This window comes from Mustelus asterias, chromosome 21 (assembly GCF_964213995.1).
Source record: "Mustelus asterias chromosome 21, sMusAst1.hap1.1, whole genome shotgun sequence".
Classification (NCBI taxonomy): domain Eukaryota; kingdom Metazoa; phylum Chordata; class Chondrichthyes; order Carcharhiniformes; family Triakidae; genus Mustelus; species Mustelus asterias.
In genome coordinates, this window is record NC_135821.1 from 18,385,508 (window position 1) to 18,405,164 (window position 19,657).

General features: G+C 49.9%; 1 protein-coding gene across 1 annotated transcript in view; it reads left to right on the plus strand.

The window, feature by feature from the left end:
* Positions 1 to 19,657, plus strand: part of triobpb (TRIO and F-actin binding protein b) — a 124,510-nt gene continuing 104,853 nt past the window's right edge. Inside the window, exon 1 of the mRNA XM_078237581.1 lies at positions 1 to 70. Within this exon, the coding sequence (XP_078093707.1) occupies positions 65 to 70 (6 nt within the window). The 5' untranslated portion in view covers positions 1 to 64. The remainder of the gene's footprint in view (positions 71 to 19,657) is intronic.

Consider the following 19,657-nt stretch of genomic DNA (forward strand, 5'->3'; position numbering starts at 1 on the left):
GAGTTTACCGTGACAATAAACTTTATCTGGATTTCCTGTTGCTCCCAAGCTGGCTGCCCTGACCATGACGGTAACGTGTAACTCGCTTCACTGTGTCCTGCAACCTGGTTTTTGCTTTGCTGCTTTACTCTGAAGTTCAGGGAGACGGAGCTATGCCTGTGTTTGAGAGAGAGAGCATATGTATGCGTGTGAGTGTGTGTGAGAGAGTGTGTGAGAGAGAGAGAGAGTGTGTGTGAGAGAGTGAGTGAGTGTGTGAGTGATTGTGTGTGAGAGTGTGTGTGAGTGTGCGAGAGAGTGTGTGAGTGTGCGAGAGAGAGAGTGTGAGTGTGCGAGAGAGAGAGAGTGTGTGAGTGTGCGAGAGAGAGAGTGTGAGTGTGCGAGAGAGAGAGTGTGTGAGAGAGAGTGAGTGAGTGTGCGAGAGAGTGTGTGAGTGTGCGAGAGGGAGAGAGTATGAGTGTGCGAGAGAGAGAGTGTGTGAGTGTGCGAGAGAGAGAGTGTGTGAGTGTGCGAGAGAGAGAGTGTGTGTGTGCGAGAGAGGGTGTGTGAGTGCGAGAGAGAGTGTGTGTGTGTGCGAGAGAGAGTGTGTGTGTGTGCGAGAGAGAGAGTGTGTGTGTGCGAGAGAGAGAGTGTGTGTGTGCGAGAGAGAGAGTGTGTGTGTGCGAGAGAGAGTGTGTGTGTGTGCGAGAGAGAGTGTGTGAGTGTGCGAGAGAGAGAGTGTGCGAGAGAGAGAGTGTGCGAGAGAGAGAGAATGTGCGAGAGAGAGAGAGTGTGCGAGAGAGAGAGAGTGTGCGAGAGAGAGAGAGTGTGCGAGAGAGAGAGAGTGTGCGAGAGAGAGAGAGTGTGCGAGAGAGAGAGAGTGTGCGCGAGAGAGAGAGTGTGCGCGAGAGAGAGTGTGCGTGTGCGCGAGAGAGAGTGTGCGTGTGCGAGAGAGTGTGTGTGTGTGCGAGAGAGAGTGTGTGTGCGAGAGAGAGTGTGTGTGCGAGAGAGTGTGTGTGTGCGGGAGAGAGAGAGTATGTGTGTGTGCGGGAGAGAGAGAGTGTGTGTGTGTGCGAGAGAGAGGGTGTGTGTGTGTGCGAGAGAGAGGGTGTGTGTGAGAGAGAGTGTGTGTGCAAGGGAGAAAGAGTGTGTGTGCAAGGGAGAGAGTGTGTGTGCGAGAGAGAGTGTGTGTGCGAGAGAGTGTGCGTGTGCGCGAGAGAGAGTGTGCGTGTGCGAGAGAGTGTGTGTGTGTGCGAGAGAGAGTGTGTGTGCGAGAGAGAGTGTGTGTGCGAGAGAGTGTGTGTGTGCGGGAGAGAGAGAGTATGTGTGTGTGCGGGAGAGAGAGAGTGTGTGTGTGTGCGAGAGAGAGGGTGTGTGTGTGTGCGAGAGAGAGGGTGTGTGTGAGAGAGAGTGTGTGTGCAAGGGAGAAAGAGTGTGTGTGCAAGGGAGAGAGTGTGTGTGCGAGAGAGAGTGTGTGTGCGAGAGAGAGTGTGTGTGCGAGAGAGAGTGTGTGTGCGAGAGAGAGTGTGTGTGCGAGAGAGAGAGTGTGTGTGCGAGAGAGAGAGTGTGTGTGCGAGAGAGAGAGTGTGTGTGCGAGAGAGTGAGTGTGTGTGCGAGAGAGAGAGTGTGTGTGCGAGAGAGAGAGTGTGTGCGAGAGAAAGAGTGTGTGTGCGAGAGAGTGTGTGTGCGAGAGAGAGAGTGTGTGTGCGCGAGAGAGAGTGTGTACGAGAGAGTGTGTGTGTGAGAGAGAGAGTGTGTGTGTGCGAGAGAGAGAGAGTGTGTGTGAGAGAGAGAGAGAGTGTGTGTGCGAGAGAGAGAGAGAGTGTGTGCGCGAGAGAGAGAGAGTGTGTGTGAGAGAGTGTGTCACTCTGTGTATCTACATATTGGTGTGTGTGTGTGAGTGAGAGAGTGTGTGTATCTGTACATCTCTGTGCGTGGGTCAATGGTGTGAGTGTGTGAGAGATGTCTGCTTTCAGCCTTTGTCAGGCAAAAGATTGCGAAAGTCGGAGGTCAGTTGTTGGTAGTGATGCTACGCTGTTGTGTCAGGGCTGCTCTTGTAGAAGCTGGTTTGAACGCAATGCCCATGCGTTCTATCTGGGGAGTCAGTTTAACGCAGTTGGCTGGGTGGCTGGTTAGTGACGCAGAGCGATGCCAACAGCGCGGGTTCAATTCCCGTACCAGCCGATGTTATCCATGAAGGTCCCGCCTTCTCCACCTTGCCCCTTGCCTGAGGTGTCATGATCCTGGGGTTAAATCACCACCGGTCAGAATATGGTCATCTGGGATTGTGACGACATTAATAGGACTGCAATTCCTTCACCTGGTGCAGGCAGGATTGAACCTTTACCTGACCTGGCACTCTCGTAACCTCACCCGTGTTGTGTGCAGTGGCGCTGTGCGTGTTGTAGCGCTGTGTGCTGTGATGTGTTCTACATGTTGCATGTTGTACTGTGCATGCTGTGGCACATGCATTTTAATGGTGCTATGTGTGTTGTCATGCTCTGGGTATTGTAGCGTGTTTTCTGTTGTGCATGTTATCGTGTGTGGTTTTTGGATGTCGCACTGTGTTATCACATGTTGTTGCACTATGCTTGTTGTAGCATGTGTGTTGTACATGTTTTCCACATTGCATGTACTTCACATGTATATTTTGTACATTTTCTGTTTGTGTTTTGTGTTTGTATGCCTTTAGTCTCATTACATATTTTGGTACGAGATGCCACTGTTAAAATAAAGGGTCACCGATTTCGGTCGGAGATGAGGGGAAATGTTTTCTCTCAGAGGGGCATGGGTCTTGGGAAGTCCCTTCCTCAGAAGGCAGTGGAAGCAGAGTCTTTGAATATTTTTAACGCAGAGCTAGATAGATTCTTGATTAACCAGAGGGTGAAAGGTTATCGGGGGGTGGACAGGAATGTGGGGTTGAGGTTATAATCAAATCTTATTGAATGGGAGAGCAGGCTCGAAGGGGCCGAGTGGCCTACTCCTGCTCCGAATTTGTATGTTCGTGTGTTGATAAACTGTTCTTAACTCATTCGGTGTGCGCGCAAATTCCCGCTCATTGCACATGGGTACGGTGACACAGTGGTCAGCACCACTGCCTCACAGCGCCAGGGACCCGGGTTCGATTCCCGGCTTAGGTCACCGTCTGTGTGGAGTCTGCACGTCCTCCCCGTGTCTGCGTGGGTTTCCTCCGGGTGCTCCGGTTTCCTCCCACAGTCTGAAAGACGTACTGGTTAGGGTGCATTGGCCGTGCTAAATTCTCTCTCAGTGTACCCGAACAGGCGCCGGACTGCGGTGACTAGGGGATTTTCACAGTAATTTCATTGCGGTGTTAATGTAAGCCTACTTGTGACACAAATAAATAAAATTAAATAAATGTGCGCTTGCCCTCACTCGGGAACATTTTCACTCACTGTGCGTGTGCATGCGTTCTCACTCACTGCGCGTACACATGCCTTTTTGCACACTGCGTGTGTTCATAAGTCCTCGCTTGCCATATGTGTGCGCTCGCCACGTGTATGCGCTCGCCACGTGTATGCGCTCGCCGCGTGTGTGCCCTTGCCGCGTGTGTGCGCTCGCCGCGTGTATGCGCTCGCCACGTGTGTGCACATTCTTCTTGCTCCCCGCATGAAGTTACAACACTCAAGGTCTCCCATCAGGGGAGAGGGGGGGAACGGTGATGGAATGTGCCCAGTTCTTGTCCTCTTCCTGATCACCAACACACATCGAATTCAACGCACAAAACCCAATGCCACCGTTCCTGCTTCGAAGGCAGCACGCTCCCCCTTTTTTCCTCTCTCTCTATCCCTTTCTCCCTTGCGTCATCATCAAATTTCCCTTTAAATACATCTATGCTGTTCGCCTCAACTCTTCCCTCTTAGTAAGGAGTTCCACATTCTCGTCACTCACTGGATGAAGAGGTTCCCCCCCTCCCCGCCCCCACCGCCGAGTTGGATTTTATCCGGGACTGTCTTGTTTAAGTCTTGAGTCTTCTAAGAGACTTTTGGATAGGTTCACGGAGGTTAGTAAGATAGAGGGTTATAGACGAGCCTAGAAGGTAAGGAAATTGTTCGGCGCAACTTGTGGGCCGAAGGGCCTGTTTGTGCTGTAGCTGTTCTATGTTAAGGAAACGCCAGTTGAAAAATTTTCAATAATCAGCTGGAATCCCACTGAAGGCATCCAAGATGTGTTTGGACAAGTTTTTACTGGGAGGATTAATTGGCAAGATTGACTGATTTTCCCTTTGGGAATTCCTGTTGGTTGCTCAGGGTCAGGGGGATGGCGTGTGACCCAGGGGTATGGGAAAAGGAGTATGGGAAAAGGAGTATGGGAAAAGGAGTACGCCAGTGAAGGAACACAGCCCTGTCTCCGATGATGAAGTACCTTCCAGCAGAGCTGTACTTAACTCTCTGTGCTATTTTTAGCGCACTCGATAACGTGTTGGCATATAATTCTGCGAGTTGTTTATTTTAAGGGGATTAATGGCCCGTTGCGATGGTCTGAAGGCGAAATGCAGGTTCCTAATCGCAGAATTCATTAAATCCCGGGGGAGCCTGGAAGGATGCCCATTGCTCAGGGACAACTGGAGAGGATGTGATTTTTTTCTGTGATTAGAATTTGGAAATACGCACGTGTTCCGGGGAAGTGGCTCTGTTAGCGGAACATTCAGTATGGTTTCACCAATCCAACTCCCAGCACGGTGGCACAGTGGGTTAGCGTTGCTGCCTCACAGCACCAGGGAACCAGGTTCGATTCCCGGCTCGGGTCACTGTCTGTGCGGAGTCTGCACGTTCTCCCCGTGTCTGCATGGGTTTCCTCCGGGTGCTCCGGTTTCCTCCCACAGTCTGAAAGACGTGCTGGTTAGGGTGCATTGGCCGTGCTAAATTCTCCCTCAGTGTAACCCGAACAGGAGTGTGCCGACTGGGGGATTTTCACAGTAACTTCATTGCAGTGTTAATGTTGGTTGTGACACTAATAAATAAACTTTAAAACCTTCCCATGAGGTGAGATTTCTGTCTGACCATCCTTCAACCCACTCCCAATAGGAATGGTCTCTGCCCTGATTTTAACCTGATGTGGAGATGCCGGCGTAGGACTGGGGTAAACACAGTAAGAAGTCTAACAACACCAGGTTAAAGTCCTGTTGGACTTTATATAAACCTGCATATATTATAAAACCTGTATATATTATAATAAACCTGTTGGACTTTAACCTGGTGTTATTAGACTTCTTACTGATTTTAACCTGCCATTTGGCTAAGTTTAAAATAAGGAGGACAAACCCTCCCACTTTCCCCTCACTGACCCCAGGATATTTCCACTGGGTCCTGACTCTAAGCTGCCGTTATGAACAGGTCGGCAGGACACCCAGGCTGAGGACACCTTGCTGGGTCCTTTCCCACCCCGCTAGGCACTGCACTGAGGGAGTGCTGCACTGCCAGCGGTGCTGTCTTACAGGCGAGACATTTAACCGGGTCTCCAGCTGCCTGCTGTGGTGGGTGTGAAAGATCTCCTGGCACTGTTTTGAAGGATAACAGCGAGACAGGGCGGTGTGGGTGGGGGGGGAGGGAGGTGGTTTACCCCAGTGTCCTGGCCAATATGTATCCCTCACATTGCTGTTTGTGGGATCTTGCTGTGCACAAATTGGCTGCCACGTTTCCTACTTTACAATAGGGATTACACTTCAACAGCACGTCAATGGCTGTAGAGCCCGCTAAGCTGTCTGGTGGTTGTGAAAGGTGCTACATAAATGCAAGTCTCTTTTGAGGTGTGGGTCAGGGACCCAGTTGCTACTTTAGGCCCAAGTAGGCACCACCTGCCCCCACCCCCCGCCTGACTAAGCCATGCCTGTCCGGGGGTGGGGGGGCTGCGGGGCGGGGCAGTGGGGGTGAGGTTGTGAACCAGGAGGGATTGAGGTCAGGGTCGGGGTGGGGGCAGGTTAAGTTATCCATTTTTACTTTGTTTTGTCAGAGGCAAGTAGGAGAAGGGATTCATCATTCCCCATCCTGGCCGCCTGAACCACCACCCTTGGGATTAGCCACCACCCTCCAATCCCCTTCTCCAAACCACTGAGCTGGTTGCTGGAGACTGGCGCTGTGAGTCCCTCCCTCCCTCCATCCCTTCCTCCCTCCATCCCTTCCTCCCTCCATCCCTTCCTCCCTCCATCCCTCCCTCCATCCCTCCCTCCCTCCATCCCTCCCTCCCTCCCTCCATCCCTCCCTCCCTCCCTCCATCCCTCCCTCCATCCCTCCCTCCATCCCTCCCTCCATCCCTCCCTCCATCCCTCCCTCCATCCCTCCCTCCATCCCTCCCTCCATTCCTCCCTCCATTCCTCCCCATCCCTCCCTCCATCCCTCCCTCCATCCCTCCCTCCATCCCTCCCTCCCTCCATCCCTCCCTCCCTCCCTCCCTCCCTCCCTCCCTCCCTCCCTCCCTCCCTCCCTCCCTCTCTCTCTCTCCGTCCCAGTGGAGGCTGGATCATTGAATCTGTTCCAGGATGAGTTAGATGGCTTCTTGATAGACGAGGGAGGGAGTCAAGTGGAGATAGGAACCACCAACAGATCAGCCCTCTTCTAGTTGAAGGGCAGGGCAGGCTCAAAGGGCCGAATGGCCTGCTCCAGTTCTGAAGTCCCATGTTGCCAGCAATGGCTGCCTCTCTCCCTCGCTCTCCTACCCACTGAGTGGAGTAAAAGATTGTCTGATCGGGAATCATCCAATTGTGCAAAGGGGAGCCAGTCCTCCACCAATCAGAGCGGGAAGGCAGGCTTATTTTTTAATTAGAGTCATCAAGATGTACAGCAGGGAAACAGGCCCTTCGGCCCAACTCATCCATGCCGACCATAAGACACAGGAGCAGAATTAGGCCACTCGGCCCATCGAGTCTGCTCTGCCATTCAATCATGGCTGATATTTTTCTCATCCCCATTCTCCTGCCTTTTCCCCGTAACCCCTGATCCCCTCATTAATCAAGAACCTTGGTGGACCAGGTTTCCCAAACTGAACTTGTCCCATTTGCCTGCGTTTGGCCCATATCCCTCTGTTGTAATTGTAGCTGCCTCTACCACCCCCCCGGCAGCTCATTCCATACACGCATCACCCTCTGCGGTCCCTTTTAAATCTATCCCCTCTCACCTTAAACCTATGCCCTCTACTTTTGGAGTGCCCTACCCTGGGGAAAAGGTCTTGCCTAGTCACCTTATTTTTACCCTTCATGATTTTATAAACCTCTAAGGTCAACCCCTCAGCTTCCTACGCTCCAGGGAAAAAAAAATCCCAGCCTATCCCGCCTCTGCTTATAATTCAAATCTTCCAGTCCCAGTAACATCCTTGAAAATTCTTTCTTGGGGATGTGGGCATTGCTGGCGGTGCCAGCACTTGTTGCCCAACCCCAATTGCCCTCGATGGTGGTGGTGAGGCTGTGTCAAGTATGGGGACGTGTGGAGGAGGAACCGATGACGGGGGAGTGGTGGTGGGGGAGGGCCGGGGGGGTGGCGGCGGCTAGGGGTTAGGAATATGTCCAAGCAGAGGTGACGTGTGCGGATGTGGGTGAGGTTGGGTGGGACTCTGGTGGAGGCCCAGCCATTGGTTAGCCAAGCCTGCCCAGCCCCAGACTCTCCCTGCGTGAGCCAATCACTTCAAGGTTCGCCTGAACAAAGAAAAGTACAGCACAGGAACAGACCCTTCGGCCCTCCATGCCCGCGCTGATCATGATGCCCTAACTAAAAAAAACCTTCTGCCCTTACCCGTATCCCTCTAAAGATATGAGGACCATAGCTAAGGGGACATGAGGAAAAATGTTTTTACGCAGAGGGTGGTGGGTGCCTGGAATCTGCTGCCCGAGTTGGTGCTGGAGGCAGAGACCCTAAACTTGTTTAAAAAGTACCTGGGTCTGCATCTTAAGTGCTGTAAGTTACAGGGCTATGGGCCGGGTTCAGGAAGGTGGGATTAGAAAGGGCACCTGGGTGTCTTTGGGCCATAGAATTCCTACAGTGCGGAAGGAGGCCATTCGGCCCATCAAGTCTGCACCGACTCTCCAACAAAACATCCCACCCAGATCCCACTTATTTACCCCGCTAATCCCCCTAACCGACACAGGGCAGTTATAGCATAGCCAATCCACCTAACCTGCACATCTTTTGGAGCACCCGGAGGAAACCCCCGCAGACACGGGGAGAACGTGCAAACTCCACAGGGACAGCCACCCGAGGCTGGAATCGAACCCGGCGCTGTGAGGCAGCAGTGCTAACCACTGTGCCACCATGCCGCTCCATGCCATCAGCATGGACTTGATGGATCGAATGGCCCCCTTTCTATGCTGTAACTTTGCTATGGCTTCTATTTGCCACTGGATGATTAGTACCTGTGCACTGCCTGCGTGAAATCTGTATCATGGAGGAGTGGGGGAGGGAGTGTTTGCAACAGGCACTGCAGCAGAACACAGTCCGGAGAGACAGGAAGCTGCAATGCTGCTTTATCCAGCCCCGCACTGGCCTGGTTCCTGCCTCAGGGTGTGAGAATGAGCAGCCCAGCATTCAGACAGCGGTTCAGCACGCTGGCCTGTTCACAGAGGAGGCCTTCTGCTAAGTTGGCAAAAGCAAAATAAATGACTCGGAGTAAATTACAGCCTGGAATTGAACCAAATGGCTCCGATAGTTTAACATGTTATTACTGCTACCACCTGCATTTATATAGCGCCGTGAATGTAGAAAGATACCCCAAGCTTCTGAAGGAGAATGGATGATATGAGCGGCACGGTGGCACAGGGGTTAGCACTGCTGCCTCACAACGCCAGGGACCTGGGTTCACTGTCTGTGTGGAGTTTGCACGTTCTCCCCCATGTCTGCGTGGGTTTCCTCCCACTGTCCAAAGATGTGTGGGTTAGGTTGATTGGCCATGCTAAAATTGCCCCACAAGTGTCAGGGGGATTTGCAGGGTAAATACGTGTGGTTACGGGGATAGGGTCTGGGTGGGCTTGTAGTCGGTACAGGTTAGATGGGCCGAATGGCCACTTTCTGCACTCTAGGGATTCTATATTAGGACAGGTAACAAAAAGCTTAGTCAAGGAGGTAGGTTTCAAAGTAAAGTTTCTTTATTTGTCACAAGTAGGCTTACATTAACACTGCAATGAAGTTACTGTGAAAATTCCCCAGCCGCCACACTCCGGCGCCTGTTCGGGTACACTGAGGGAGAATTTAGCAGGGCCGATGCACCCTAACCCGCATGTCTTTGGACTGTGGGAGGAAACCGGAGCACCCGGAGGAAACCCACGCAGACATGGGGAGAACGTGTAAACTCCGCACAGACAGTGACCCAAGCCGGGAATTGAACCCGGGTCCCTGGCGCTGTGAGGCAGCAGTGCAGAGTGGTTTAAAGAGTGAATTCCAGAGCTTAGCGCCCAGGCAGCTAAAGTGATGGGTGTAAATGGTCAGAGTTCGGAATTGGAGGATCACAGAGGCTTGTCAGGCCAGAGGAGTTTACAGGATTATCTCAGACGAGTGAAGGAGAACACATCCATGCTGTGTTAATCCGACATTATTATTATCGATGCAGCCCTTCCTTCAGGCCTCAGTGCTTTATACCCAAAAGCTGAAGAAGAAACTGTTTTTCTGAAGAGTTTCTATCTCCCTGAGGAGGCTTCAGGGCATTCCACATCCACCAACCTGCTATGAAAACTCTGCACACACCAGCCGAGGCAATCCACAACATTCTAAAAACAATCAGCAAGGTTCTAAACTTAACAACCCACCACATCCTTTAAAATCATCATTCGCACTTTCTCCCAATGTTTGATTTGATTTATTTTTGTAAATCCTGTTTATTGTCATGGGGGACTTCAACATGCACATTGACTGGCAGACTCAAGTCGGCAAGGGTGGAATGGAGGAAGAGTTCTTAGAATGCTGTCGGGATAGTTTCCTTGAACAGCATGTTACGGAACCGACGAGGGAACGAGCTATTTTGGATCTGGTATTGTGTAACAAGGTAGGTAGAATTAAGGATCTTATTGTGAAGGACCCTCTTGGGTCTAGTGACCACAATATGGTCGAATTTCTGATTCAGATGGAAGAGGAGAAAGTTTGGTCCCAAACCAGTGTCCTCTGTTTGAACAGAGGGAAATATGATAGGATGAGGGATGAATTGGCTAAGGTAGACTGGGAGAGCAGGCTGGCAGGTAGGATAGCTGAGGAACAGTGGAGGATTTTTAAGGAGATCCTTTTCAGTTCTCAGCAAAAATATATTCCAGCAAAAAACAAGGATTGTAAGAAAAGGGAGAACCAGCCGTGGATAACGAAGGAAATAAAGGAGAGTATTAAAATAAAAACAGCTGCGTACAGAGTGGCCAAAAATAGTGGAGAAACAAGTGATTGGAAACATTTAAGAAACAACAAAGAGAGACTAAGAAAGCGATAAAGAAAGGAAGGATAGACTATGAAGCTAGGCTAGCAATTAATATAAAAAATGATAGTAAAAGTTTTAATAAATATATAAAAAGGAATAGAGTGGCTAGAGTGAATGTTGGACCCTTGGAGGACGAGAGGGGGGAGTTAATAGTGGGAAATGAGGATATGGCTGAGTCTTTAAATAAGTTTTTTGTGTCGGTCTTCACGGTGGAGGACACAAATAGTTTGCCAAATATTAACGATAGAGGGTTGGCAGCAGGAGAAATACTTAATACAATTAATGTTACCAGAGAGGCAGTGCTGGGTAGACTAATGGGACTGAAGGTGGACAAGTCCCCGGGTCCGGATGGAATGCATCCCAGGGTATTGAAAGAAATGTCAGAGGTAATAGTGGATGCGTTAGTGATTATTTATCAAAACTCGTTGCATTCTGGGGTAGTGCCCAGGTTGATTGGAAAACGGCTAATGTTACGCCGCTGTTTAAAAAAGGAAGGAGACAAAAGGCGGGTAACTATAGGCCGGTCAGCTTAACGTCTGTAGTAGGGAAAATGCTGGGATCCATTATTAAAGAGGAGATAGCAGGGCATCTGGATAGAAATGGTTCGATCAATCAGACGCAGCATGGATTCATGAGGGGAAAGTCGTGCTTGACGAACATGTTGGATTTTTATGAAGATGTGACTAGGGCGGTTGATGGAGGAGAACCGGTGGATGCGGTGTTTTTGGATTTCCAAAAGGCGTTTGATAAGGTGCCCCATAAAAGGCTGCTGAAGAAGATTAGGGCACACGGAGTTGGGGGTAGTGTGTTAAAGTGGATTGGGGACTGGCTATCCGACAGGAAGCAAAGAGTCGGAATAAATGGGTGTTTTTCCGGTTGGAGGAAGGTAACTAGTGGCGTGCCGCAGGGATCGGTACTCGGGCCGCAACTATTTACCATTTATATAGATGATCTGGAGGAGGGGACGGAGTGTAGGGTAACGACGTTTGCAGACGACACAAAGATAAGTGGAAAAGTGAATCGTGTGGAGGACGGAGAAGATCTGCAGAGAGATTTGGACAGGCTGAGTGAGTGGGCGAGGATATGGCAAATGGAGTATAACGGTGATAAATGCGAGGTTATACACTTTGGAGGAAATAATAACAAATGGGATTACTATCTCAATGGAAACAAATTAAAACATGCTACCGTGCAAAGGGACCTGGGGGTCCTTGTGCATGAGACGCAAAAGCCCAGTCTGCAGGTACAACAGGTGATCAAGAAGGCAAATGGGATGTTGGCCTATATCGCGAGGGGGATAGAATATAAAAGCAAGGATGTCTTGATGCACCTGTACAGGGCATTGGTGAGGCCGCAGCTGGAATACTGTGTGCAGTATTGGTCCCCTTATATGAGGAAGGATATATTGGCATTGGAGGGAGTGCAGAGAAGGTTCACCAGGTTGATACCGGAGATGAGGGGTTTGGATTATGAGGAGAGGCTGAGGAGATTGGGTTTGTACTCGTTGGAGTTTAGAAGGATGAGGGGGGATCTTATGGAGACTTATAAGATAATGCGGGGGCTGGATAGGGTGGAGGCGGAGAGATTCTTTCCACTTAGTAAGGAAGTTAAAACTAGAGGGCACAGCCTCAAAATAAAGGGGGGTCGGTTTAAGACAGAGTTGGGGAGGAACTTCTTCTCCCAGAGGGTGGTGAATCTCTGGAATTCTCTGCCCACTGAGGTGGTGGAGGCTACCTCGCTGAATATGTTTAAAGCGCGGATGGATGGATTCCTGATCGGTAAGGGAATTAAGGGTTGTGGGGATCAGGCGGGTAAGTGGTACTGATTCACGTCAGATCAGCCATGATCTTATTGAATGGCGGGGCAGGCTCGAGGGGCTAGATGGCCTACTCCTGCTCCTATTTCTTATGTTCTTATTGTACTCAATGGTCCGAATGGCACTGTATGGTTCTATGATTGTCATATGTATTGGGATACAGTGAAAAGTATTGTTTCTTGTCCACTTTACAGACAAAGCATACCATTCATAGATTACATAGGGGAGAAGGAAAGGAGCAGGTGCAGAATGTAGTGTTACAGTCATAGCTAGGGCGTAGAGAAAGATCAACTTAATATAAGGTAGGTCCATTTAAAAGTCTGATGGCAGCAGGGAAGAAGCTGTTCTTGAGTTGGTTGGTACGTGACCTCAGACTTTTATATCTTTTTCCCGACAGAAGAAGGTGGAAGAGAGAATGTCCGGGTGCGTGGGGTCCTTGATTATGCTGGCTGCTTTGCCGAGGCAGCGGGAAGTGTAGACAGAGTCAATGGATGGGAGGTTGGTTTGGGTGATGGACTGGGCTTCGCTCATGACCCTTTGTAGTTCCTTGCGGTCTTGGGCAGAGCAGGAGCCATACCAAGCTGTGATACAACCAGAAAGAATACTTCCTATGGTGTACCTGTCAAAGTTGGTGCGGATCATAGCAGACATGCCAAATTTCCTTCGGCTCCTGAGAAAGTGGAGGCGTTGGTGGGCTTTCTTAACTATAGTGTCGGCATGGGGGAGACCAAGACAGGCTGTTGGTGATCTGGAGACCTAGAATTTCAACTGCTTCTTTAAAAATAATTCCTGGGGTATCAGGATCCACATTGTTGACAGATACTAATCAGTTCCTCCTTGGGCCGTACCCTTATCTATGAACCAAGTTCCACTGAAAACTACCTTGAGATGTGTTGTTTTGCAGACAAACAGACTAACAGGGTTGAAAACAAGTTGCAGCAGTAATAGCAGTTAGCCAGGAGAGAGTTACGGGCTGGAATCTAATTGAGGCAGGTGTTTTGTGTAAAAAATAAAAGAGACCTGGAATTGAGTTACAGACTTAAATAGCAGAGCAAGTGACTGCATTGCAAACAGGTTCGTGTATCTGTGATCATGTTTGCTGTACACACTAACAATTGATTTGCTGACATAGTGGCCAGTTTCTGTCGCTGGCACTGGGTCTGATTTCAACCCTTGTTGCTGCTAGTTTCAGAATGCGGAGACTCTGTGTCGAACGCCCTGTGATGCACTTTTCCTGTATCCTATAACCTGCCCTGTGTCTCTCAGTATCTTCTCTGCATAATCCCGCGCAGTAATGGCACAGTGGTTAGCGCCGCTGCCCCACAGCGCCAGGGACCCGGGTTCGATTCCCGGCCTGGGTCACTGTCTGTGTGGAGTCTGCACGTTCTCCCCGTGTCTGCGTGGGTTTCCTCCGGGCGCTCCAGTTTCCTCCCACACTGCAAAGATGTGTAGGTTAGGTGGATTGGCCACGCTAAGTTGCCCCTTAGTGTCAGGGGGACTAGCTAAGGTAAATGCATGGGGTTACGGGGATAGGGCCTGGGTGGGATTGTGGTCGGTGCAGACTCGATGGACCGAATGGCCTCCTTCTGCACTGTAGATTCTATAAGATGTGCAGGTTAGGTGGATTGGCTATGGTAAATTGCCCCTTAGTGTGCAAATATACGTAGGTTAGGTGGATTAGCCTTAATGTCTAAAGACGTGCAGGTTAGGTGGATTGGTCATGGTAAGTGCGCGGGGTTTTGGGGAAGGGGAGTGGGGCCTGGGTGAGATGCTCTTTCAGAGAGTTGGTGTGGACTTGATGGGCTGAATGGCCTCTTTCTGCACTGTTGGGATTCTGTGGGTTTAAAAGAAACAGTGGATTGGCTGACTGGCTCTGAGCAATGCCACTGGAGGTCTGCTGGCAAGGCGGTGCAGTGAATTGAGAGAAATGGTTGTGAGGGTGTTGGGGCAGAGCAGGCGACTGAGTGAGCGCCCGGAGCGAGCGCCCACCTGACATCCTGCAGTGTTTGAGCTAAGGGCACTTGTTGGTTTTATTGGACACTGAGGACCAGCCATGATCGGATTGGCTGGCAGAGCGGACTGGAGGGCCGAATCTACTCCGAATTCCTACGTTCTTGACTCTGCCATTCTGGCTGGTTTTGCAAAGGAAGGCAGGTGCAGAGTGAGGGCGGGTCAGGCTGAACAGTGCGTCTCTCTGAATCAAACTATCATCGTGACACACCACATTTCACACATCCCCAGCGACTGCGAATATTTCAATGTACACTCTTTAAATTACTTCACGGGATGTGCGTGTCGCTGGCAAGCTCTGCATTTTTTGTCTACACCTCGTTGCCTCGAGGAGCTGCCTCCTCGAACTGCTGTAGGTACACCCCCTGTGCTGTTAGGGAAGTAGTTCCAGGAGGCGATGGCCTAGTGGTGTTATCACTCGACTATTAATCCAGAAACTCAGCTAATGTTCTGGGGACCCGGGTTCGAATCCCGCCACGGCAGATGGTGGAATTTGAGTTCAATAAAAAATATCTGGAATTAAGAATCTACTGATGACCATGAAACCATTGTGGGAAAAACCCATCTGCTTCACTAATGTCCTTGAGGGAAGGAAATCTGCCATCCTTACTTGGTCTGGCCTACATGTGACTCCAGAGCCACAGCAATGTGGTTGACTCTCCACTGCCCTCAAGGACAACTAGGGGTGGGCAATAAATGCTGTAAGAAGTCTAACAACACCAGGTTAAAGTCCAACCAGTTTATTTGGTAGCAAAAGCCACGAGCTTTCGGAACAGGCTGTTCCTTCGTCAGGTGGGTGGGAGAACTCCCACCCACCTGACGAAGGAACAGCCTGTTCCGAAAGCTAGTGGCTTTTGCTACCAAAGAAATCTGTTGGGACTTTAACCTGGTGTTGTTAGACTTCTTACTGTGTTTACCCCAGTCCAACGCCGGCATCTCCACATAATAAATGCTGGCCAGCCAGTGACGCCCATGTCCAACGAATATATAAAAAAATAAAGATTTTGATCCAGTGACAGTGAAGGAATGGTGTTCCCATATGTCTGCTGCCCTTCAGGTAAAGGCAAATTACTGCGGGTGCTGGAATCTGAAAGAAAAACAGGAAATACTGGAAAATCTCAGCAGGTCTGACAGCATCTGTGGAGAGAGAATAGAGTTGCCCTTGTCCTTCTAGATGGTAGAGGTCACAGGTTTGGAAGGTGCTGTCAAAGGAGCCTTGGGAAGTTGCTGCAGTGCATCTTGTAGATGGTACACACTGCTGCTACTGAGCATCGGTGGTGGAGGGAGTGGATGTTGAAGGCGGTGGATGGGGTGCCAATCAAGCGGGGCTGCTTTGTCTTCGATGGTGTTGAGCTTCATGAGTATTGGAGCTGCACCCATCCAGGCAAGTGGGGAGTGTTCCGTCACACTCCTGACTTGTATCTTGTTGATGGTGGACAGACTCTGGGGAGTCAGGAGGTGGGTTACTCGCCACAGAATTCCCAGCCTCTGACCTGCTCTTGTAGGTGGCGCGGTGGTTAGCACTGCTGCCTCACAGCACCAGGGACCCAGGCTCGCGGCTTGGGTCACTGTCTGTGCGGAGTCTGCACGTTCTCCCCGTGTCTGCATGGGTTTCCTCCGGGTGCTCCGGTTTCCTCCTACAGTCTGAAAGACGTGCTGGTTAGGGTGTATTGGCCGTGCTAAATTCTCCCTCAGTGTTGCCCGAATGGGAGTGTGGCGACTAGGGGATTTTCACAGTAACTTCATTGCAGTGTTAATGTAAGCCGACTTGTGACAATGATAAATAAATACAGTTTTTATCTGGTTGCTCATCACTGATTAAAGTAGCACGGAAAGCGATTTGGATTGGTTTGTAGTATGTTTTAAATGAAAAAACTAACAGACCCGGTTAATGTAACCCCGGGGCTGATTTTGTTCCCTCCCTAACACAACATTTATAACAGGGGGATTGAGGTGGTTTACTTCAAGCGCTGGGGACAAGCAGGGAAGTGAAAAAGGATTTATTTTGTCTGTGAAGTTGAGAAAGTTGTGGAAAATATCACCAAGGGAGTGGATTGAAGTGTAGAGCGAGTGAGTTAATTGGCGATTGGATGGACTCTGTAACCTTTCCAGACTGAAATGTTTGGGACCAAGTCATTCTTGGATTTTGGAATTGTCTGCATTATGGAATGATGTTGGAATGTCTCACCAGTGTGTTGAAGCGGAAATCCCGTGGATGCAAATGTTTATCTGAAACACTGCACTGTAATAAAGCGTCATGGAGCAGTAATAATGGTTGTTTTACATATACTTTATAAGCTTGACTTACCCTCCATGTTCCTGCTACCAAAGTGCCGGATTAAAATGATGGCGGGTCTGCTGAAAACATTCCCAGGAGACTGGTGTTTTCGAGCAGTAGATTTTGGGGTGAAAGAGGTTATAGTGCGTTAGTGCAGGGCGAGGACACATAGTGACCGGGGGACAAGGTGGGGGTTGAAGGATATACATAAATAGAAATATAAACACCCAAATAGACCACTCGCTACACCACACCCTCACACTACACCACACCCACACACTACAACACACACACGCACTACAACACACACTACACATCACCCTCACACACACACTCTACACATCACACTCACACACAACACATCACCCTCACACACACACACACACACACTACACATCACCCTCACACACACACACACACACACACTACACATCACCCACACACTACAACACACACTACTCATCACCCTCACACACACACACACTACACATCACCCTCACACACACAGACACACTCCACATCACACACACACTACACATCACCCACACACTACAACACACACTACTCATCACCCTCACACACACACACACTACACATCACCCTCACACACACAGACACACTCCACATCACACACACACTACACATCACCCTCACACACACACTCTACACATCACACTCACACACACATCACCCTCACACACACACACACACTACACATCACCCTCACACACACACACACACACTACACATCACCCTCACACTACACATCACCCTCACACACACACACACACACACACACACACTACACATCACACACACACTACAACACACACTACTCATCACCCTCACACACACTACACATCACCCTCACACACACTACACATCACCCTCACACACACACACACACACACACACTACACATCACCCACACACTACAACACACACTACACATCACCCTCACACACACACACACACTACACATCACCCTCACACACACACACACTACACATCACCCTCACACACACACACACACACAGCACCCTCACACACACACACACTACTCATCACCCTCACACACACACACACACACACTACTCATCACCCTCACACACACAGACACACTTCACATCACACACACTACACCACACGCTACACACACACACAATACACTACACACAATACACATCACCCACATACACTACACACACACACAACACCCACATACGCTTCACACACTACACATCACCTACCCACATACACTACATACACACACTACATGCTGCACACATACTACACCCATACACTCAAACACACTACATACTCACACACCATTACACGCCTATACACATGCACACTTGCACTACTTACACACACACGCATACTACATACATGCACACTACATGCTACACACAAACATGAACGATGCGCACATGCACTGCACGCATGCACTGCACGCACGCGCACTGCACACATGCACGCACTGCACACACGCGTACTGCACACACTACATACACATGCACATACGCATGAACTCACAGTGTTTACATGGGCAGGAAGGAAGTGAAGAAATACTGACTTGTTTTCATGCCTCACAGCAGCCGCAGGCGGTTTAGAGATGCAGTCACTGTTGTAAGGTCGGAAAATCTATGGGCCATATGTCATAGCAACCGTTAGAAATACAGATCTGGGGATCCTGGCCGGGAGGCACCAAGAGTAACATTCCAGGGTGGAGTGGCTCCAGTGGGCACAGGACCCCCTCTCAATGCTGTGCCCCTCCCCACATTTTCACCAGAGTAGGGGGCAGCGCTCTGAAAGCTCATACTACCAAATAAACCTGTTGGATTTTAACCTGGTGTTGTGAGACTACTTACCAGGTTTCACTCAGCAAGTGCCCCTTAGCAACACTTGACTTTGTGCCTTCCATCCTTTAGCTGCTGATTGAGAGTAGACTGATGGTCAGTAATTGGCTGAATTGAATGTTGCCCTGCTTTCTGGGGCGGCACGGTGGGCACAGTGGGTTAGCACCGCTGCCTCACAGTGCCAGGGACCCGGGTTCGACTCCCGGCTCGGGTCACTGTCTGTGCGGAGTCTGCACCTTCTCCCCGTGTCTGCGTGGGTTTCCTCCGGGTGCTCCGGTTTCCTCCCACAGTCCGAAAGACGCGCTGGTTCGGTGCATTGGCCATGATAAATTCTCCCTCAGTGTAACCCGAACAGGAGTGTGGCTAGGGGATTTTCACAGTAACTTCATTGCACTGTTAGTGTAAGCCTACTTGTGATGCGCGATATAACTCACGAGGCTAGAGATGCTCGAGGAAATAAAGGCTTTTATTGACTACTACAATAGAGCTACCATATATAATACACGATCCCAGACTGAGGGGTCCCAGACAGAGCAGTGACCTTTATACCTCTCCCAGGAGGCGGAGCCCGACTGGGATGTACCAGAATAACTATATTACAGGTAGAACAGCCCAACCCTAACCCCAACAGTAACATGTGGAACAGCCCAACCCTAACCCCAACAGTAACATGTAGAACAGCCCAACCCTAACCCCAACAGTAACATATATACAGACTCATAGTACTGGCCAGACCCTGGCTCAGTACTACCTGGTGGGAACCAACGATGGTTCACCACAACTTGTGACACTAATAAATAAATTTAAAATGTTAAACTATTCTGGACTGAATTTCCCCAGGCAATTTTGCACATTGCTGGGTAGATGCTTGGCTAGTTCTGGAGCACATATCTTCAGTTCTATAACCAGGATGCTGTCAAGCTACATTTTTTGCTCTGTCTAATGTTCTGTAATGTTTCTTGATATCACACGTGGTGTGAAAAAATTGGTATTATTTGGTACCATGAGCTTTCGGAGCACTGCTCCTTCCTCGGGTGAGTCATCATTCACCCTCCAAACAGGCGCCGGAGTGTGGCGACTGGGGGATTTTCACAGGGGTAGCTTCATTGCACTGTTAATGTAAGCCTACTTGTGATTAATAAATAACCTTTAACTTTAACTGATCTCTTTCTCGAAGGCTTCACCTACACATTTTTGGTGGTGTGCCACCGATGCTTTAGAAATGGATTGACGGATAGCGTAGATTTGAGCTAAATGGGCAGCACGGTGGTTTCACAGCGCAAGGGACCCGGGTTCAACTCCTGGCTAGGGTCCCTATCT